The 23,205-nt window shown below is 40.6% G+C and overlaps 1 protein-coding gene and 1 long non-coding RNA gene across 9 annotated transcripts in view; one reads left to right on the top strand and one right to left on the bottom strand.

The window, feature by feature from the left end:
* The window catches only part of DAAM1 (dishevelled associated activator of morphogenesis 1), a 189,645-nt gene that overhangs the window by 62,113 nt on the left and 104,327 nt on the right, over positions 1–23,205 (bottom strand). For all 8 annotated transcript variants that reach the window (XM_078335038.1, XM_078335040.1, XM_078335036.1 and 5 more), the window contains one exon: positions 20,888–20,977. In XM_078335038.1, coding sequence (XP_078191164.1) covers positions 20,888–20,977 — 90 coding nt within the window. The remainder of the gene's footprint in view (positions 1–20,887; positions 20,978–23,205) is intronic.
* The window catches only part of LOC118144956 (uncharacterized), a 61,784-nt gene that overhangs the window by 5,661 nt on the left and 32,918 nt on the right, over positions 1–23,205 (top strand). The window lies entirely within an intron of this gene.

Raw genomic sequence — 23,205 nt, 5'->3', positions numbered from 1 at the left:
ATCTTCTCAAAGATGGCTAAGATAAAGTATGGAACAACCTGAAACAACCAAGGGTCGCAAACTTTTCCTATAAAGAGCCAGAAGGAAATATTTTAGGCTTTGCAGACCACACAGTCTGCTGTAACTATTCAACTCTGCAGCTGTCTAGTGCCAAATCAGCCACAGAGAACACTTGAATGAACAGGCAATGCCACAATTCAATAACACTTTATTTACAAAAACAAGTGACTGGCCAGATTAGCCCATGGACCATAGTTTGTCAACCCCTGGGTGCTAGATTAAGCTTGGCTCTCAAGAGGGCTGAATTATATCAAAATCCTAGCTTCGTCACCAACTGTATTTCATGCATCAAGCCACAGCTATAAATTAAGATAAGCTCATAAAGTGTTTGGAATTTGCCCATTAACCTGAACTTTTTCTAGAGAAGCAGTGACCTACCATGCCTGTGACATGTACCTTCTTGCCAAGCTCCCTGGATCCCTGAATCTACATTTAATCCTAGTTTTTGAAAACAGCATAGCATCATTAGACCCTTTAAATGCTGATATTTGCCCCCAACTCTTTCCATCTTGCTCTTCCTTTTGAGAGCAAAAAAGTAGTAGGAGATTTAAAACTTGGAGTTTGGATAGTGTTGCTTTCCTCACTCCCTCTAATACCTAACTTTAACCCCTGCTGGTGGGCAAAACTATATTCTACATCTGAAGCTCACCAAAAGAAGGGCAGTTGGTTTCAGAAAATAATTCCTGTGCTGTCACATTTCAAGATAGCTATGTAGTCCCTGGGACTGCCAATCCTGGTTACATTTTTTGGCTACTGCCACAATTATATATCAAGTACATCTGTTGCCAAAATCCGCTTGGGCCCACACAAAGAATGATTACAGAACAGTGGCTTCTTCATCTGCCAGGAAATCCAACACCTCCTCCTAAGCCTCAGAATGTCAGTCATTTTTCCAGAAAGAATGAATGATGACTTGCAATAACAGTGCAAGTCATGGAAGAAAGAGTAAACCTTCTTCTCCACTTTTCCTAATGTTTTAATGAAACATGTGCATGCTTTTAAGCAAAGCCATCATAGGATTGTATAACTGGTCTTTGACCCTAGAGACAACCTGGGCTGAGTTTCCTCTCACAGGGGTCCCTTATAAGGTTACCAGCAGGAGATCCATCATCTGCTCTTGAGAAGGTTTCCAGAGATCCATAATCTTTTGGAACTAGCACTCCCATGAACTGTTAAAAAATTCACCTGACACTGAATTGACAGATGTCTTCTTGTAACTTCAAGCACTTGTTGGCCTTAGTTTGGTCCACGGCAACTGCATGGAGTAAGTCTAATCTCTCCTGTGAACATTGACCCAGCAAATATTTAAACAATTTGAATAAAGTGATTATATCTTCCCCAAACCTTCCCTTTAACAAGCCAGAAATTCTCTACTGGCTGTATAACGCAAGTTTATCTTCCTCAATTTATAAACAAATATTCAGTTTTCCATAAGTTCATCATACCCTCACATCCATTATTTGCAAGAATAACTTCAACAAACATAACTAAGCTCCTGTAAAAGGGCTTTTTACACAGATTTGTATGTCACTCACAATTCTAGACAAACTCTGAGAGGCAAGATTTCTATCCAAAATGTCTCTCCAAGAAGAAACAGAACAAGCTCTCACTCTCCTGATAGACCTCACAGATAACATTTATGGCTTAGAATAAAAGACACGTCTCATTGAGTGGAGGGAAACATGTACAGTCCTTGCTTTGTAAAGTGTACATATTTTAACAAAGTTGGCCACAAACTAAACAGCAAATGGGTTTTCTTATTATAAGATGGAGGACACTTCACCTCTAAAACATAAATCCAAGTTAACAAAATTGAAAATCCATGAATTGGACCTTGACTTGCCAGCTGCCAAGAAATTTGAGGGGATGTTTAAGTTGTTTTTCACACCTCTAGATGACTCTTGCTATCTCTGCTATTCACCTGTATATCCATCCATTCACATATCATAGGAATGTTTTCTATATAAGCATATGAAGCCTGATACCTCCTCCGACGCCCAGGGCTCTGCTCCTTCCTTTTTTCTGGTTTATGCCAGTAGAAAGACTACTTGAACCAATACAAAATGCCATGTTTGCCCAGAGAAAGCCTCTTGCTACCCTATCACGTATTCAAAAATAAAATATACTTAAAGACTTCAGATCACTTAGAATCAGCTCCCTCTTTATCAATTCTCTAAGTTTAAAATTCTGTACTGGTAAAGAATAATTTTTTAAAAACATGACATGAATTCATGTCAAATACTTTACCAAACTTGCTAATAAATGAGAGATCTAGGAAGATATTACAACTGGTTCAAAAGAGAACCCAAAGAGTAGACTTATGATAAGCATCATGATGTTGGAAAGAGTTTACAAACAGATGCAAAACTGGCCAAGAGGGCAACATTTAATTGTATCAGACTCAATTTGCATTTCAGTGGATAAGAATCACTGCAAGTACCATCAGGTTTTTAAAAAAAATGATTTACAGATTTGTGAAATAAGCTTGAGACAAAAGAAGAGATGACTCTGAAGAGTGCTATAGACAGGATATTTAGTCGGTCTGATACTTACTTCATTTCACAACAACTGTAGCTTAGCAAAATAAAAGACGCATGACTGGTATATCCTGGTTGAATAAAACACAATCTGTAAAGGTGCAATGCAGAGGCCACACTGTGTGACTAACGCTACTCCAGGCTCCTCACATCTAAATTACCTAAATGCCCAGGCTTTCCCAGAGTCCTTGCTCAAGAACATCTACCCCATTCTGACCATTTTACCTTAATTCTGTCTATTTCTGTTGCCCTACCTAGGCTGTATAACATGGTTTCTATCTGTGCATCACTGAGTCGCATTCTTGGGACCACTGGCTCCTGACCATTCCATCTCCCTTGGAAGGGAGCACTTGGTCTTCTATCCCCCTCAGGAATTTGTTGGTTAAGTATCTGGTGTATTACTAAGTCTTTCTGCACTATTGATAAAAAAAAAAAAAAAAAAAAAAAAGAAAGCTGTGAACTCAGTGAAGGTAGACCCTCCAGCCAGAAAAGAGGCTCTACTCAATCGCTGCTCCCTAACAGTTTGGTCTGGAGCCGGGTGCCATGTTACAGTAACATACAGTCTACTAAATCTCCCAAAGACACGGCAGCATTTTAAAATCTAAATACTGGTGTAGAGAGCCAAACTCTGTGACAGCATTAATACTATACTGCTAAACATAGGGCTTCTCAAGGGCAGGACAGGAGCAGAATTGTTTTCACTAAACTCATATCTACAATGCTGAATGGAATCCAAAAAGGCATTTGCTTTCCTTCTCATTCCTTTACTTATCCAACAAATATTTATTAAATTCTATTAAATAATGAGCTAAGCACTGTTCTAGGTGTTGGAATACGTGAATAAAAGAACAAAGTTCCCTGCTCTCCTTGAGAGTTATTCATGAATATGAGACAGACTTAGCAGATCTTAGACTTACACATTTCTTAACTTTAGAGTTGAGATGTTCTGAGAAGACTCCAAGTTTACTCTGACAATAGGTTCGAAGTCTTTGCAAGTATATCTTCAAAGAAGTAGGCCTATTTAAACTCTTCACTCTCTCTTGTCATCATGTTAAAAAAAATAGAGTCAAGTATCATTAATTCTCCTTCCTTTTCTACTAAGCCCTGGTTTTTATCTATGGATCTTCTAACTTCAAGGTAAAGATTTAGTGCAAGCATTCCTGAACTCCACTGGGAAAAATCCTTTGAGACATTTTCTTGATAGTACAAAATGTTACATTAATATTTTCCAATATCAGAAATTTTATTTACACTGGTAAAAATCATCGAAGTTTTCTGAATGACCTGAATGAAATAGCACACAGCTGTTATTTTTGTTCTCCCCAGAATCACACACCCCAGAAAAGCAAGAAAAGAGTGCTACTTTTCAGAGACCTAGTCACCCTGTGGGGAAAAGCAGCAAAGAGAAAAGCAACAATATCACCGCATTTCTCTAAGAGTTCAGGAGCCCTCTGCTCCAACACTCTCTTCTTTCCCGAATGAGCCTCAGCTGACTTTACAAGGAGTTGGGGGGTAGTTAGAGGGGTTGTGAGGGAATGTGTTTTATGTGCACCTGGTATATCTAAGAAAGCAGCCACAACTTTTACCTAGAACTAAGAACTGAGATTTTACAGTCTGCTTCCCAAACTATGAGACACTTACTTTATTTATTTTAAGAAGTCATTACTTTGGCAAAGCACTTCATAGCATGGCATATGACTGAAGCCTAAAACTCTCAGTCAGTACAACTCCAACATCTGAAACCAATTTATATGACAATTCCCCCTCATCTTCATGGCAAAGAAAAAGAAATATTCTCCAATTATTATTTTCAGAAGTGATACAACTTCACAATCTCCAGCCGGCAGGCACTGTGCCTATGACACAAGAGTGGCAATGACATAAAACAAATTATTCCTACAGAGCTTGTTAAGAGCCAAATCTTTGATCCACATGTCACCATGGAGTGCTACAGACCCAGGTACAATGTGGTTCCGTTGGTTTGTAAATTAACGTACTTGGACACACATCACTAAACCCTTCTGTAGTGTGCAAATTCAATCAGCGGTGTCAGTGGCCTTTGCTGCCTCACATCTTGCTACCACATTTGGGCTATGAGACCCACCTTTCAGAATGTCATAAAGCAGGTTTTGATGTTCTGTAACCAGCCATTGGGAAAACAACCAAAATGTGTTTATGATTTGCAATATAATGTTTAACACAAGGCTATCACAAGAGAGGACCCTTTGGAAAACAGTAATTAAGCTAATAGGAGAATCAGGGGTAAGAGTAAGCACATAAAGGCATACTCCATTCAGGGATGCATCCTCAGAATGAGAAAAAATTGCTAATGCAACATTAACTGTCCCCGAGGAGAGTCAGAGGCTATCATAAACTCTACAATGCACCCCGGAATTAACGATGGCATTTTTGGCAAAAGAAGGAAGAAAAGCACTAGTCAGAAGATACTACTATATCGGAAACATCTCTATATGGAGACACAGCGAAGAACCTCTTAGAAATTGAGAAAACAAATGGGGACAGATAAAAGGATACTGCACAAGTCAATGCTGCTCTGTACCACACTGAAGAATAACAGAATTTAAGACAATGTAACTTAGGGGTGGTATTCTTTGGTAGACTCTCTACTCTAACCCATTTCTAGTGCCACAAATTACCAGGTTCCTAATGTGTAAGGAATTTTGAGAACCTTAAGTATTAGTGGCACATTCTAACTTATACTAGAAGCTCAAAGTGTCTTCCTACTTTTCAAAGAGGAGAAATTCTGAAATATACCAAGAATGAAATGATTCAATACTATTAAGTATGCTGGAGCTATTAGTTAAAAAATAAATACGTATAGGAAAGACATAGGAAAAGTGCTTTCTGTTCCTCTTTGATATCTCTTCTAAAGGGGCCATTTCCTTCCATATTGCTGTCTTTCATAATCCTATCACCTGGAGTTGGAGTTGGTGAAGTCACGCAGCCTCGGGGCAGTCTTTCTGTCAAAGTATGGGCCATCCCACTTGGAGAGTTTGCGGAGAACCAGCCAGAAGCTCAAGGGAAAGACAGCTTGCTTATACCCATTACTGGAGATAGGAAAAAAAAAAGGGGGGGGGGAAGACAGCATGGAATATGCTACTTGAATCTGACCATAAGCTAGTGGCAAGAGGACCCTTCGAAGACAGAGATAGCAAATATTTGCCACATTCTCCATCATATGTCATGGTAGATGCTGCTATTTTTCTTTTTCTTTTTTGAGAAAAAAAAAAAAAGGCTAGAGTGCAGTGGTACAATCTCAGCTCACTGCAACCTCCACCTCCCGGGTTCAAGCGATTTTTGTGCCTTAGCCTCCCAAGCAGCTAGAATTACAGGCACACACCACCACACCCAGCTAATTTTGTATTTTTAGTAGAGATGGGTTTTCACCATGTTGGCCAGGCTGGTCTTGAACTCCTGACCTCATATGATCCGCCTTGGCCTCCCAAAGTGCTAGGATTACAGCAGTGAGCCAGGGCACCTGGCCCTATTTCTTACTGAAACCATTCATAACCTCTGAATGCTTCTCAAAGTGCTCTAGGCATCCACCCCCAATTGTTCAGAGCTAGCAATCAAAATAAACCTTTATGCTAGTTTTGCTTGAAGTTATTAGTACTCCACTGCTCCAGGGCAGGAAGCCACAGTTCTAAGGAATGCTGTAATGCATCAGTCTAGCACGTCTCCAGTGCTGTATGTCCCTCGGGAGTCCACTGGGCTGGTGGTAGCTGGAATGGACAGCTCCTTGTGGATTCTCAGATGTGAGATACACATCAGAGACTATTTACCCAGATTACTGAAACTGTTTGCTTAGACTCTCTAAACAAACTCACTCTGAGTTCCACAGGACACCATAGGAGTCCATTTTCATGACTAGTGAAATTCTGCATTTGCAGATTGAAGAATTTTGGAAATGAAATGGTGCCATGCCCTTATTCTTCAACACACACAGGCAGGGAGTTCAAAGAATCTCGCATAGTCACCTTTAGAATCTTGGTTCCATGACACCACTGTTGATAACATTCTGTGACAACCATGGAGGACTCCAAGATAGTCACACTCCTACCTTGGCAACTGACACACAACCAAGTTTGTCCTGCACCAGAGCTGTTAAAAGGAACTTGCTTAAGAATAACTTGAGGGCCAAAGATTGCTGTTCTGTGAAAGTCGAGAACCACTGTCTTCCAGGACTGCCATTCAGAACATACATTCCAAATCCCTCCAGGGATAGGAGCATTCTTCCCACGGTGCAGCACCAATGCAGGCATGAGTGACAAGCCCTGATTGAATGCTGAGGGAGTTGCCTCTCTAGCCCAAGAGAGCTCCACAAGACACATTACCCTCATGCTCCCCATGACTCACCATTAATTGGGTTGTCCAACTAATCTGTCTTACTTTTTCTCAGCTGTATACTGCTTACTTATTTTTGTTATTGTTGGATTATAAGTGAACACAAACCCAGGAACATTCTCTTCCACTCTCTTCCTGGCTGGTGTTTCACAGTTACAGGGAATTGAAGACCTTGAGTAACGGGGTGCTACTAAAGAAATGCAAGTTTAGGTTAACTAAAGTGCTTGGGTATTTTCGAATTGTTTCAAATTTTGGATTTTTTCTTTCAGATTTTGGAATATTTGCAGTATACATACCTGTTCATCTTCCCTAATCCAAAAATCTGAAAATCTAAAATCCAAAATGCTCCAGTGAGTACTTGTTTTGAGAGCCATGTTGGCACTCTCTTTAGAAGCTTTGGATTTTAAAGTTTTGGATATGGCATACTCAACCTGTATTAGCACAAGAGAGAGAGCGTATACACAAAGCAGACCCATTTTTACTGCCTTTACAGTTCTGTAAAGAACAAAGAAAAGTACTTACAGACTAAGGAATCAACAACCCCCAAATCCACAAATTGACCTGTGTGCAGAAACTACCTCAAAATTTAGGAATGGGGGCTAGATAGCCAGTTAGACCCCTCAACTTCTGAATAGCCAAAGGAATCAAGGAAAAGGATAGAGTCTCAAAACTTTTATAAAGAAATGCTCGGGGCCGGGCGCAGTGGCTCAAGCCTGTAATCCCAGCACTTTGGGAGGATGAGGCGGGTGGATCATAAGGTCAAGAGATCGAGACCATCCTGGTCAACATGGTGAAACCCCGTCTCTACTAAAAATACAAAAAATTAGCTGGGCGTGGTGGCGCGTGCCTGTAATCCCCGCTACTCGGGAGGCTGAGGCAGAATTGCCTGAACCCAGGAGGCAGAGGTTGCGGTGAGCCAAGATCGCGCCATTGCACTCCAGCCTGAGTAACAAGAGCGAAAACTCCGTCTTAAAAAAAAAAAAAAAAAGAGAGAAATGCTCAAGATAAAGTTGCTCTGGCTAGAGGAAGAAGAGGCTGATTGCATGAGTCCCAGCCACAGTCCCTCTGCTTGCTTGTGCAGATGTGCTGATTCTGCACCTGCACTTTAGTCACCAACCAGGGAAGTGGCAGATGCCTCAGAGGAACTTCCTGTGTTCAGTGATGGCAAATATCAGTCAAGAGCTTGCTAAAGATGGAAACACAATTTGCCTGGTCTGGAAATCAGGGTGCAAAGAGGTCTAGACAAAAGGAAGAGTGAGCCATACATGGAGCAAACCAAATAAATATTGAGTGAATTGTTCATTTAAACAAACAATATAAACAATTCACTCAATATTTATTTGGTTTGTTTTGTGTATGGTTCACTCATCTAGATTTCAATATACTTCTAATATTTTTGTACTTTTGTATGGCTTCATATGTATTTGAATAGAATATATTTAGTTTTCTAAACTTTGAGTTTTTGTTTTTAATGAGCACTTTTTATTACAGTAATTTTTACCTCAATTTGATTTGTGAGACATAGGGGGAAAAACTGAAAACTTCAACGACAGTTTCTTATACTGAAAATAAAATGACTGATCAGAGTAATGAGATAGTTTCCTTCCCTCAGACAGTACCAACTCTACACATGGCTGACAACTAATTCACTGCACGTGTAAGTTATTATAACCACTTTGGAGAGCAATTAAGTTCACATCAAACAACTTAATAACTACCTATCTAGGTTTCCATTCTAGAGAAATTCTTGAACATATGCACAAACACATTCATCGTAATGTTTTTAAATAGTAAGAAAAACTGGAAATAAGCATGGTCTAATGGGGATAAACTGTGGCATGTTCATAAAATGGAACACTATACAGCAGTTAAAATGAAGAAACAGTATATACTGTTTAGGAATAAATGCACATGAGTTAGGCTATAAATATATGAGTAAGCAAAAGAAACACAAACTTCCTTCAGAAGAGCAGTCACCTTCGGGCTTCAACTATATTTATAATGTTTTATTTCTTTTTTAAAAAAAATCTGAGGTGAATATGGGAAAATGTTACTAGCATTTGTTAAATATGGGTATTTATATTTTGTACTTTTTTGTATATTTAACGTTTTCACAATAAAAAATAATCAGAAACCAATAGTTTTATCTCATGACTTGAGAGGAAAATCATCAGAGGTTAGTTTTATCTGTTAAAAAATTTGAGTGTGTCAATTTATTGGAAGCTAGAATGGTTGCTCTGGTAATTACATTTAATACTTCTAATAATAACAGTATCTGCAAATGTGCTGAAACGTTGTTTTGTTATCTTCCCAACACTGAAGTTTTGTTTCGTTAACTTCAGAAACAACACAGCTAGAATGCACTACTGAATTATAATGCTGCAACTTTTGAGCAAATGTGCATTTGTGAATCTGGCTCACTTTGACCTAATAACTTAGTTATTTGGAAAAATTGGCTTACTTAATGAAATCTCTTTGTGTTGGGTCCTATAAAGGGATTTTCCCCCATTGCAAACAACAGCAGTAGCAATGTTTTCATCAAAAAAAACCTCTTATTTCAAAACTGAAGATATTTATCATCCACCTACCTTTTCTAAGCAAGAGTACAAATTTAAATTTTATTTAATAAGTGGCCAAACTTGGCCGGGCACAGTGGCTCATGCCTGTAATCCCAGCATCGAGGCAGGCAGATCATGAGGTCAGGAGTTTGAGACCAGCCTGGCCAATATGGTGAAACCCCATCTCTACTAAAAATACAAAAATTAGCCAGGCATGGTGGCACACACCTGCTGTTCCAGCTACTCTGGAGTCTGAGGCAGAAGAATTGCTTGAACCCAGGAGGTAGAGGTTGCAGTGAGCCGAGATCACGCCACTATACTCCAGCCTGGGTGACAGAGCGAGACTCTGTCTCTAAAAAAAAAAAAAAAAGTGCCACACATATCCACTTTCCAGACTTGACTTCAGAAAAGCCACTCATGTGAGCTTCTCCATGGGCTACACCTGGTCAGTAGTGTGCTGAAGCACTGTGGAGGGCACTTGGCTAAGAGCAGAAAAGAAGTGCCGTGCAGGCTGACAATCCCTGGTCTGAGACTTCCCAAACATAAATTAAGGGTGTTCCTTAATTCTGGAAATCAGGCCCAGGATCCCACCCAGAAGCCAATGGACTGCATTTTGTGCACCACTGCCCTTCAACTTTTCCCAAATGAGTCCTCTTCTTACCAACTTCTGGTGCTGGGCATAGTGACTTTCACAGTCTCTTCCCTTATCTACAATACAACCTCCCAACTTACTATTTCTGCCTCTGAAATATCCTACAGTTCAGCTATTTTGAAATGATCACTATCGTTCTGAGAACACCAGACATTAACATCACTCGAAAAAAAAAAAAAAAAAAGAAAAATGGAGATTAATCCCAGGTCAGCATATGAGTGAATAAGTAGAAACTTAGTTCGTACTATTACCAACATAGTCACCATTGTTACCATTGACTATGACAACACCTAATGTTACCATGCCTCCAAGTTCTTTTTTTTTATTTTTATTGCATTTTAGGTTTTGGGGTACATGTGCAGAACATGCAAGACAGTTGCATAGGTACACACATGGCAGTGTGTTTTGTTGCCTTCCTCCCCTTCACCCACATTTGGCATTTCTCCCCAGGCTATCCCTCCCCAGCCCCACCCCCCACTGTCCCTCCCCTCTTCCCCCCAATAGACCCCAGTGTTTGGTACTCCCTTCCCTGTGTCCATGTGTTCTCATTTTTCATCACCCACCTATGAGTGAGAACATGCGGTATTTCATTTTCTGTTCTTGGGTCAGTTTGCTGAGAATGATGTTCTCCAGATTCATCCATGTCCCTACAAACGACACGAACTCATCATTTTTTATTGCTGCATAATATTCCATGGTGTATATGTGCCACATTTTCCCAATCCAGTCTATCATCGATGGGCATTTGGGTTGGTTCCAGGTCTTTGCTAATGTAAACAGTGCTGCAATGAACATTCGTGTGCATGTGTCCTTATAGTAGAACAATTTATAGTCCTTTGGATATATACCCAGTAATGGGATTGCTGGGTCAATTGGAATTTCTTTTTCTAAGGCCTTGAGGAATCGCCACACTGTCTTCCACAATGGTTGAACTAGTTTACACTCCCACCAACAGTGTAAAAGTGTTCCTATTTCTCCACATCCTCTCCAGCATCTGTTGTCTCCAGATTTTTTAATGATCGCCATTCTAACTGGCGTGAGATGGTATCTCAATGTGGTTTTGATTTGCATCTCTCTAATGACCAGTGATGATGAGCATTTTTTCATGTTTGTTGGCCTCATAGATGTCTTCTTTTGTAAAGTGTCTGTTCATATCCTTTGCCCATTTTTGAATGGGCTTGTTTGTTTTTTTCCTGTAAATCTGTTTGAGTTCTTTGTAAATTCTGGATATCAGCCCTTTGTCAGATGGGTAAACTGCAAAAATTTTTTCCCATTCTGTTGGTTGCCGATTCATTCTAGTGACTGTTTCTTTTGCCGTGCAGAAGCTGTGGAGTTTGATTAGGTCCCATTTGTCTATTTTGGCTTTTGTTGCCAATGCTTTTGGTGTTTTGGTCATGAAGTCCTTGCCTACTCCTATGTCCTGGATGGTTTTACCTAGATTTCCTTCTAGGGTTTTTATGGTGCCAGGTCTTATGTTTAAGTCTTTAATTCATCTGGAGTTAATTTTAGTGTAAGGTGTCAGGAAGGGGTCCAGTTTCTGCTTTCTGCACATGGCTAGCCAGTTTTCCCAACACCATTTATTAAACAGGAAATCCTTTCCCCATTGCTTGTTTTTGTCAGGTTTATCAAAGATTGTATGGTTGTAGATATGTTGTGTTGCTTCCGTTGCCTCTGTTCTGTTCCATCGGTCTATATCTCTGTTTTGGTACCAGCCTCCAAGTTCTTGATAAGTACTAAATCATATTATCTCATTTAATTTTCACTACAACCCCATGAAGTTAATCTCATTTTACAGAGGAGGGAGAAATTAGAGATGTTAACACGCCCTAGGTCATGCAACTAGTAAATGGTATCTTCCCTTCTAAAATTATCTTTTAGATGGCTTGTAACTATACAAAGTATTTATTTGGCTTCCATTTATCTTAGAAAAAAATGTATTACACATACATTGTACTATAGTTTGGAACAATTATGAGGGACAAATATAATTCAGGAAAGTTACATGCAGATCCCTCGATTGAAAGGCTTTTGGAAAAGATCCATCCCTAAGGAAGACTCTACAGAATCAGAATGTTATACCCAACAGATGGCTCCAAAAGTTGTCCACAATATTGCAGATTAATTCAATTCTCTAAGCACCAAAGAGAAAAGACAGCTAATGTTTTGGTTCAACCTTTGAGTACATTCACTTACTGCTGCTTAAGAAAATGGGCATCTACTGAGAAGCAACATTTATGAAAATGCACACTGTAGGCACAGGACCATTCTGGATACACAAGGCAGGGGTGGTTGTAGGGACAAATGACCCAAGTGGTAAAGCTGACAGGAAAACAAAAATAATACCCAACACTGGTATCATTAAATAAAGGAATTAGAGGAAGAGGAGGCAAATAAATATTCAAAAATGAATTGCTTTTTGTTAGACTATAATCTAACATTGACTTGACTGTCGGAGAGAATCTTTGAATGAACAGTATTACACACTTCAGATCTAAAATTTGGTGTTCATTTTAATAGTGCTGCCTTTTGCAATAAAAAGAAAATAAAGAAAGGAAATGGCTTACTAGCTTTGAGATGATAGCATTCAGGAGGGCAAGGACAATGAGAAACATGCCCTCAGGGGGTTTCTGGGCAGAAAACCAAGAGCATCTCATCAGGGCCACAATCACTATGTTTTTAGAGTCACTGCCTAAATAGGTGAGTGTGCTAAAACCTGGGTGGTTTATGGATTAACCTTTGCTTTACTCTCCCTAGGTAAGAGTAAAAAGTGAGAGACAGTGAGAGAATGAGACAGAGAGAGAGAAACTGAGCTGGACAAAGAAAAAAATATGCCAACATTATCTTGACAATACAAGCATTGGCTGCATTTTAAATATTTATTTTTTCATCCTAATTTTAATAGAAATATGTGGTGGCTTTGTAAGCTTCAAGTTGGCTAAGCTGAACCACGTCTGTTGAGACAGAGAGAAACAGACCATGTCCCAGTGGTCCCGTTTCTCTGGCTAAAGCCTAATATAAAATGCATTGCATGAATTTTTAAACAGAGCAATTTTATTTTTTACAACCAGGAAAAAATATTGTAAGGTAAAAGAGAGAATAATGTGCTTCAGAAAATTTGGAATCACCCACAATTCTAGCTCACAATTATTTTTCTGTCCACTTACCTCTTTATATACACTTTGGCAGATATTTGATTACACTAATTACAAAGTTTTACAGTAGTCCACCCTTATCTATGAGGGACACATTCTAAGACCTCCAGTAGATGCCGGAAACCTCAGATTGGATAGTACTGAACCCTACATACACCTTTTTTTCCATATACCTACCTATGATAAAGTTTAATTTATAAATTAGGCACAGCAAGAGATTATCAACAATAATAATAAAGTGAACAACGATAACAATAGACTGTAATAAAAGTTACGTGAGTATGGTGTCTCTCTTTGTCAAAACATCTTATTGGCCTGTAGTCACCTATTTTTGAACCTCAGTTCACTGTAGGTAAGTGAAACCACGGAAAGCAAAACCATGGATGGGAGAGGAGGAGGCTACTGTATCTTTTTAAAAATCTTGCTATTACATGCTAAGCAGAGTCCCATGTCATTAACATTTCTTTAGAAACCTATTTTTCCCTGGCTGCAAGATGCTCTGCTGTCTGCATGGATAGTATGGCTATGGCTACAGTGTGGCTATCCTCTAAGTTGTTTACAGTCATTGGCTTTTAGGGACAACATTGCCAAACACATTCTCGCACAAAATTCCTCTTCTACAACTATTACCACTTTTTAGAACAGGAATGTTCCAGACTCTGGACCCACATTACCAAATGGTTTTGGCCGACATCTGCAGGTCAATATTCAAAATGTTGATCAACCAGTGTAACAAGGGCCGGACCAGGAGTTAGCCACCTGTGGGTTTTTGGGAGAAGGGCCAGACTGTCAGGGTGGTTTTTAGTGGGAGGGCTTGGGGCAGTTCCTATTGACCAATTGGAATTTGGTAATATTTTGACCAGTAATACAGTTTCACTGGGGTGCATCCACTGAACGATAGCCAGTGTTGGAGTTTCCATCTCACTCTCTTTCTTAGACTGAACAACCCTCAGTTATTTTAGTCTTCCCCTGCACTGACTTTGTTGTTCAAAAGTTCAAGCCTTTTACAGATTTCCTAACAGGATCTACAAATTGTGTTTAGTAAAGATCAGATTCAGTCAATAGTCCAAACTTGACCTTTTAAGCAATGGCAAAGGGACAGAAAACAAAATAGAAATCAAAAGGGAAAGGGTACAGTACATGTAAATATAGCTCAAATGTTGAAAAAGGAGCCAGTTTCTAGATGATGAAATCAAAGCCAAACATCAACTCTCACTGCCGTAACCAGTGGTGGGTCAAAGTGATAAGGGAATGCTTGTCTCAGTCACATATATACACACCTAGAGGTTGGCTCCTCCTTCCTCTGTGCCCCAGAGTCTGTCTGCTTACCCTTTTATGGATTTGATTCTATTTGCTTCTCCTACCAGGGCCATCCACTCCAATAAATTTGGCTTATTTTTTTAAAAATATATTTATTCTCACGCCTGTAATCCCAGCACTTTGGGAGGTCAAGAGATCGAGACAATCCTGGTCACCATGGTGAAACCCCATCTCTACTAAAAATATAAAAAATTATCTGGGCACAGTGGCGCATGCCTGTAATTCCAGCTACTCAGGAGGCTGCGGCAGGAGAATTGCCTGAACCCAGGAGGCGGAGGTTGTGGTGAGCCAAGATTGCGCCATTGCACTCCAGCCTGGGTAACAAGAGTGAAACTCTGTCCCCCCTCCAAAAAAAAAAAAATACACACACACACACACACACACACACACACACACACACACATATTTATTATACATTAAGTTCTGGGTTACATGTGCAGATCGTGCAGGTTACACAGGTATACACGTGCCATGGTTGTGGTTTGCAGCATCCATCGCCCAGTCAGCTACATTAGGTATCTGTCCTAATGCTACCCCTCCCCAATCCCCTCACCCCCCTGCTATTCCTCCCCTAGCCCCACAAACCCCAGGCCCCAGTGTGTGACGTCCCCCTCCCTGTGTCCATGTGTTCTCATTGTTCAATACCCACTTATGAGTGAGAACATGTGGTGTTTGGTTTTCTGTTCTTGTGTCAGTTTGCTGAGAATGATGGTTTCCAGTTTCATCCATGTCCCTGTGAAGGACATGAACTCATCCTTTTTTATGGCTGCATAGTATTCCATGGTGTATATGTGCCACATTTTCTTTATCCAGTCTATCACTGATGGGCATTTTGGATTGGTTCCAAGTCTTTGCTATTGTGAACAGTGATGCAATAAACATTCATGTGCATGTGTCTTTATAACAGAATGATTATAATCCTTTGGATATATACCCAGTAATGGGATTGATTGCTGGGTCAAATGCTATTTCTGTTTCTAGATCCTTGAAGATCGCTATACTGTCTTCCATAGTGGTTGAACTAATTTACACTCCTACCAACAGTGTAAAGAGTTCCTATTTCTCTACATCCTCTCCGGCATCTGTTGTCTCCTGTTTTTTTAATGATCTCCATTCTAACTGGCATGAGGTTGTATCTCATTTTTTAATCATCCTCAGAATCTAGCCAAGAGTCTAGATTCTCTGTCTAGTTTTCTCTGTCCCAGAAAAGATACTCAATACACAACAAGCAAATCACACACTAACTTCCCTTGCCCTTGATCAACTGCATTGCTTTGATGAGTGAAACACCAGATACTCAAAGCTTGTTATTTCTTACTGTTTCAATATGGGGTTATACACAAATCCTCCTCTCTCAATGCCAGGAACTGTGTAGATAAGACAGAGAATTTCAGAGCCTTCAGAGTCTAGAATGCTGGTCGTTTTGCAACGACTATGCTTTCCTTATACAGTCTTTGGAGAAGCAGGGAGGAAAAGGCAGACAAATTTCTTTCTATTCACTGCTGTTTCTGCCACTTTCTATAAGCCCTTATAAAGTAAGAGCACAAATGCCAGTTTGAACCCATCACTGGAGTTGAAAACTCAATTGCAGAAGATTGAACCAGGTACTTCTGAAGAAGTCTGGTAACACTGTCACTGAAGTCTAGTTTTTTCCCTTTTACTGGTTTCCTCTCCCAAATCTTAACACCTAGCAAAGTGGGCACCTGGAAATCCAATGCTCACTCTACTGTATATTTAATCAATCACAGTACAAGAAAGAGGAGGACATCTAACTTCTCCTCCCACTCACAGCTTCAAGCCCAGTGCCCAGCCACTGCTTCCCTTCTCAGTTTACCCCTTTTCTCATTAGGATATTGGGAAAAACTAGAGGACCAATGTCTCATCTTGTCTCCTCGTTTTCCAGTTAGTTTGGGTAGAAATGGATGATTTGTCTTTAATTCCACTACTTGAACACATGTCCATTTAAATCTGTGTGTATCCATATTTTGCTCAAGCTACTGCCTCTCTAGCACTGCAAACACAGGAGGGCTTCACCTCTCCAGGAACTGAAAGAATTGCATCCCAATGGCCACACACGATACAACTTTAATCTTTTTGTACATGTGGTAAACGAATTCCTTTTTGTAGGGAAGAGTGAGGAATGGATCCAATCCAGGTATACAAACCAAATTAAGGATCTTTTCAATGAAAAGTACTAGCTGAACTTTCAGCCACTTTCCCTGGATGTCTTCAGTATGTCCCTAGCACCAGATCAATAGTTTGCAGAAAGAAATCACGATAGCTGAACTGCAGCCGGGATAGGCAAGATTACTGAATGATTTAATTAAAGTAGAATCAAACACACATTCAGCAGCAGAGGAAAAACTCACTTCCCCAAAGTGGAACTCAGAACACATAGAAATGTAATAAGAACCATCTAATACCATTTACTTAAGCTTTGGCTTTAGAGATCAGAATCAAAGCAGAAAAAACCAGGCACAATCACCAAATCCTCACCTTTGCCTCAAATACCTGCTGTCATCACAGCTAACAGTGTCTATAGCCCCCATTTACTTACTTTGCAAACTCCGATACCTAAGAAAGGGTACAGGTATTTTCTGGATACTAATAAGGACTGGTTAAGTGACACAACTTGTATATTTGCTCCTGGGCAGAATAGCAATTAAAGATTATTTCTTCCTGTGCTGTTAAGATTGCTGTCAGCATAACACATGTATATACCCATTTTATTTTCTCCTCTCTGAAGACTTACTCCCTACTTTTCCCAGGATTTAAAAATCATGTTAACAATAAGCAAATACAGCAAGGCCAGATGCCTTTTGTGGTCAGATGGCTCATTGTTTAAAAAGCTTCAGTTTAAAATCCAAAAGATTGTTAACAGATGCAGTTTCTGGCTAGAGACTGGGAAAAACCTCATTTAAACAAAAGAGTATGTTGTGATTGGAACTAAAAAGGGAATTACCTTTAAAGATAAGAACTACAAACATTTCCTATCTGAAAATGCCCCATCCCAACCAACAGAATCTTTTTTGGACCTTTTATGAAAGTTAAAAAAAGAGAAATGACAGCGGATTGCTGTGTATGACAAAGCAAGGATGACCGACCAGCCCCGTAAGTTTAGATTGGTTTGGATTTTCAACAAGGCCTCAACATCCGTCTCTTACTCCCCTACCAGGTATTACTCAATTAGACAAAATTTCAATTAACTTCTTTACAATCATTTTAGTCTGAGAAACACTTTCTGCTTTCATTTTGGCTCTGGAAATAGGTTTTCAACCAGAGACAGAGATAGAGAAGTTCCATAAATGAGCACAGAGCCTGATAAGCAGATAGCTGCTGCCGGGACTCTAGTCGCTGTTGGACAGGGAAACAGACACTTGGCCCTGTCTTTCAGTCCCAGGCTCACTGGCCTTGACAACTTCTGTTGATTTTTACATGGAAAGTTTGCTTTTCACCAGCTCACACCATCTGTTTCGGTTGGCTCCAGTGGCCCCTTACTCTATGACTTTACTATGTGTGAGAATGTCTGTAATGCCCTGTGTTCTAATCTTGAAGGATGGGAAATGTGACAGAGCCCTGAGGTGTAGCTTTCCTCAGCCTGAGAAATGGATGTGGCTTGGCTTGCTGGTGATAAGCCTGACTCAAACAGGCTACACAGGAGATGTTCCAAGGAAAATAATCTGTTCTTAATATTAAGGATGGCCACCATGAGGCTCCATTCTGAGAACAGGCAACCTGTCCCTCAGGATATTACATTCTCTGAAAAGAGGTAAACATAATATCCTTCTCCTAGTTCAGTTTTTGTGTTCTGGTATTCATTGTGTATTTACTGCAGTGTCCTGAAAGTTCAGTTTAACAGTGTTAGAAGCCCAAATCAAGAAAATCTTTGGTCAAGCAATGCTACCATCCATTTTAAAGTGAGGCAAATCTAGAAGCCCATGAGATTCCCTAACGAGTTAAAATGGCTTTCCCATTGATTGCTAAGTCATATAAGGAAGCCAAGCTGTTGGAATGAAGCTAGAAGAAGAGCATTCTCAAAGGTTTGTGCAATCTGGCCAGGTACTTGTAAGAAAGGCCCATCTGTCAAAACGTGGGATTCTGAGGCCAGTGGCCACATCCATATCCATCCTCCTACAAAAAGCAAACCCCACATCATGCACACTTGAGATGACGTTTGCAAGGGGATTCAATAGGTGTGGAAATTGAAAAATGAGCAGCAGCTGCAAGCCCGAGGTCATTACTATTCTCCAGGGTTTGCCTTTTCTAATCTAAGGGGCAGTAGTTTCCATGATTAACTTTCTATTGCTGTCAAGGGTGTAATAAAATCTGGGAAAGAAGAAAACTTTCCTCTCAGTAAGCTGCTCCCATTTTCCTGCCCTTTTCTTTCCTCTAGTGAACATTTTCAATCCCTTCTTTGTATTGTTTCCTAATTTTCAGAAAAAATCTGCACGAGCATGAGCCAAAATAGACAACGTCCTCTGTGTATACCTGCAACATGAGGATTTCTCTTTCTAGGTTCTAGCGGCAGGTTTTTAAGATGGCAGTGCAAAAAGTTCCCTTGTTTCCAAAAGCTGTATAACACCAATTTCAGAACTGAGCACATTTTATTTCATCTTAAAATTCTTTCTCAATGTATTACATTTGTTTCTTAAGCCATGACAATCAGTTCAACAGAGAGGTTTTCTAGTTGGTTCAATGTACACAAAGGGAAAGAGCAGAAGAGGAGAGGAAGACATTTATTTCACAGTGGTATCATACTGGTTACTACTGGATTAAGAACTCTTAAGGCTTCAGTTTGGGAATAATCTGATAGAGGCTCAGAGATCATACTGAGGGGTTTATGGCTGACCACATTTCTCAGCAAAGGCCACTAGAACCAAATCTGACACCAGTTATACCAATTACAACTGCTCAGGTGGAAAATTAATGTGTTTTAGTTTTTTTGACAGTATTCAGTATAACACTAATGACAATTCAGTGGTTCAGTCATCATGCATTCATTTCAAAGTATCAGATGCTGGAGTTACAAAGATGGATGAGACATGGTGCCTCTTCATCAGAGGTATAAAGTCAGATGGAGAGCCACTCATACAGGCTCACTGCTAGGGAGACAGTCCCTTTACTGAGTAATTTAAGATGCTCCCAGGAGAGTGGCACAGGGTAATTACACAAGGTAGCAAAGAGGGGGCAGATGTGCTGAGAGATGCCAAACAGGAGGTCCCAACCTGCATACTGGTTTCACCTAGAAAAGGTTCCCTAGTGGTGTCTTGAAAAAGTATTGGATTATTGTGGTTTGTTCCTGTTTCCCTGGGTCAGGATAAGTAACCAAAGTGTCCACTGCCTGCTGGAGAGCTAGATGATAGCCCTGCCCTTCTCATTACCCCATCTTGGTTTAAGTCTCTGTTGGAACAGAAGGAAAAGTGGTAAAAGGTAGCCATGAACAGGATTAGTCCCAAAAATGGGTGTGAGGATATACTCAGAATCTGCTACAGGGTTTAAAAGATGGCAGAGTGCATTATATTTCAGGAGATACAGTCACCATGGAGCAATGCCTGGTGCCGCAGATACTAGGGAATAAGCAGAGCTTTGTGTTTCACTGTCCCCTATATCCATTCTCATCTCTTGAAGTAATAGAACCCCCAGATCTTAAAAGGGAAGTGACTGCCCAGAATAAAGACTTTGGTCCTTTCAGCGGGTATGGCCATGCAACCAGCAGTGGGATATGAGAGAGAGTGAGACATATAACTCCAGGAATGTGTCCCTTAAAGTGGGAGTTGGGGAGCCTGTGCCTTTTTCCCTTTCTTCCATTCTTGGTTTGGAACATGAAGTGGCTGGAGAGTCATCTTGGCGCACAGGATGAGCACACCAGAGAGTTGATGAATTGGAAAGTTGTCAGAAGGTGGCTGTAGAGGGCTGTGACCCCATACCGGGTCCTAGACAACTGTATACAGACTGCTGTGTAAAGAGCAGAGGGGAATTTCTAACTTGCATAAGCAAATGTTATTTTAGGTCTCAGTTACACATGATTATGAATGATGGTTACAGATGGAGGAGAGTCCAATGAAGTGTTGATAAAAATCCAGCCAGTAGCACTGGCCACATCTAACACCACAGCCACAACATAACACATTCAATCTGGTTTCACATTACAAACAGCTGTCCAATCCTAGTGGTAAAATGGAAGAGCAGAGGGAATCAAAATGATTATTTTCCAGTTAACCATAATCACAATGAAAATCTTACCTTTTTCTTGCTACAGTATATTTGCCATTTTTTCTCAGCTGGAAGTGCAAACATGGCTTCTCTGTGTTTGTCTGTGAGGTCAAGTTCATCCTGAGAAAAAAGAAAATAATTAGTGTTTCACAGGTTAAACGTTATTCCTGTAGGGAATGTTATCAGTATCATCAAGGAAAAAAAAAAAAGAAAACACCAACACATATTTAAATGAACTTGAGAGGAGGATCCAAGATGGCCAAATAGTAACAGCTCTGCAGTGCAGAGAACAACACAGAGGGTGAGTGATCACTGCATTTCCAAACAAGTTATTACTGCTCACAGACCAGGAGATTACTGGGCTGAAAAATGCCACAAGCTTTCAGCATGGCTGTTTCGGCTGGTGCAGCAGGTCTCTGCATAAAAACTCATACAAATCTGGGCAGCCGTTTCAACTGGCGCCTGGAATGCCTGGGAGACAGAGCCACCCATTCAACTGAAAAAAAAGGAGACTGAAACAGGGAGACAGGTGATCTGGCTTGGTGGGTCCCACCTAAACAAAGACCAGCAATCTAAAACGCTCTACACTGAGAGTTTCACAGCAAGCACAGCTGGACCCAGGATGGTCCAGCTCTACAGGGGGAAGGGCGTCCACCATTACCAAGGCAGTCTGCCACTACCAAGCCAGTCTGCCATTACCAAGGCAGTCTGCCATTTCAGAGGCAGTCCACCATTATTGAGGCAAACTGCCATTACTGAGGCAGACTGCCATCACCAAGGCAGTTCTGACTATACCCCTATAAACAAAACCACAAGGAAATTCACACAGCAGCTGGGCAGAGGCCACAGCAGCTCAGCAATGCCTCTGCTGGCAGACTGACTAGACTACCTCCTAGCTGGGCAGGGCAGCTCTGAAAAAAGGCAACAGCACATCAGGAACTTATAAATAAAGCCCCACCTTCCCAGGACAGAGCACCTGGGAAAAGAGGCAGTTATGAGTCCTGCTGCAGCAGACCTCAATGGAACAACGGAGCTCACAGCTCAGGACTCAAGCTCCAGTAAGGGTGAGACTGTCTCCTCAAGCAGCTCCCTGACCCCCATATATCCAAAGAGATACCTCAAAAAGGAGAGCTCAGACTGACATCTGGCAGGTATCCTTCTGGGACAAAGATAACAGAAGAAACTGGCAGAAACCCTTACTGCTCTGCAGCCACTGCAGGTGATCCCCAGGCAAGCAGGGTCTAGAGTAAACCTCCAGCAGTCCTATGGCAGAGGGGCCTGACTGTTAGAAGGAAAACCAAAAAACAGAAATAAATAACCTCATCATCAACACAAAGTATGTCCACACAGAGATCCGATCCAAAAGTCACCAACTACAAAGACCATAGGTAGATAAATCCACAAAGATGGGAAGAAAACAGCACAAAAAGGATGAAAACACCCAAAACCAGAATGCCTCTCTTCCTCCAAGGAATCGCAACTCCTCACCAGCAAGGGAACAAAGCTGGATGGAGAATGAGTCTGATGAGTAGACAGAAACAGGCTTCAAAAGATGGATAATAATAAACTTTTCTGAGCAAAAAGAACATGTGCTAACCCAACACAAAGAAACTAAGAACCTTGAAAAAAGGTTTGACAAAATGCTAATGAGAATAAACAGATTAGAGAAGAATATAAATGACCTGATGGAGCTGAAAACACAACATGAGAACTTCGTGAAACACACACAAGTTTCAATAGCTGAATCGACCAAGCAGAAGAAAGGATATCAGAGATCGAAGATCAACTCAATGAAATAAAACGAGAAGGCAATATTAGAGAAAAAAGAGTGAAAAGAAATGAACAAAGCCTCCAAGAAATATGGGATTATGTGAAAAGAACTAATCTACATTTGATAGGTGTACCTGAATGTGACGGAGAGAATAAATCCAAGCTGGAAAACACCCTTCAGGATATTATCCAGGAGAACTTCCCCAACCTAGCAAGATGGGACACCATTCAAGTCCAGGAAATACAGAGACCACCACAAAGATATTCCTCAAGAAGAGCAACCCCAAGGCACATAATCATTAGATTCACCAGAGTTAAAATGAAGAAAAAAAATGCTAAGGGCAGCCAGAGAGAAAGGCAAGGTTACCCACAAAGGGAAGCCCATCAGAGTCACAGTGGATCTCTTGGCAGAAAACCTACAAGCCAGAAGAGAGTGGGGGTCAATATTCAACATCCTTAAAGAAAAGAAATTTCAACCTAGAAATTCATATCCAGCCAAACTAAGCCTCACAAGCGAAGGAGAAATAAAATCCTTTACGAACAAGCAATTGCTGAGAGATTTCGTTACCACCAGGCCT

The sequence above is a fragment of the Callithrix jacchus genome, chromosome 8, assembly GCF_049354715.1.
Source record: "Callithrix jacchus isolate 240 chromosome 8, calJac240_pri, whole genome shotgun sequence".
Classification (NCBI taxonomy): domain Eukaryota; kingdom Metazoa; phylum Chordata; class Mammalia; order Primates; family Cebidae; genus Callithrix; species Callithrix jacchus.
This window is presented reverse-complemented; position numbering and strand designations above follow the sequence as displayed.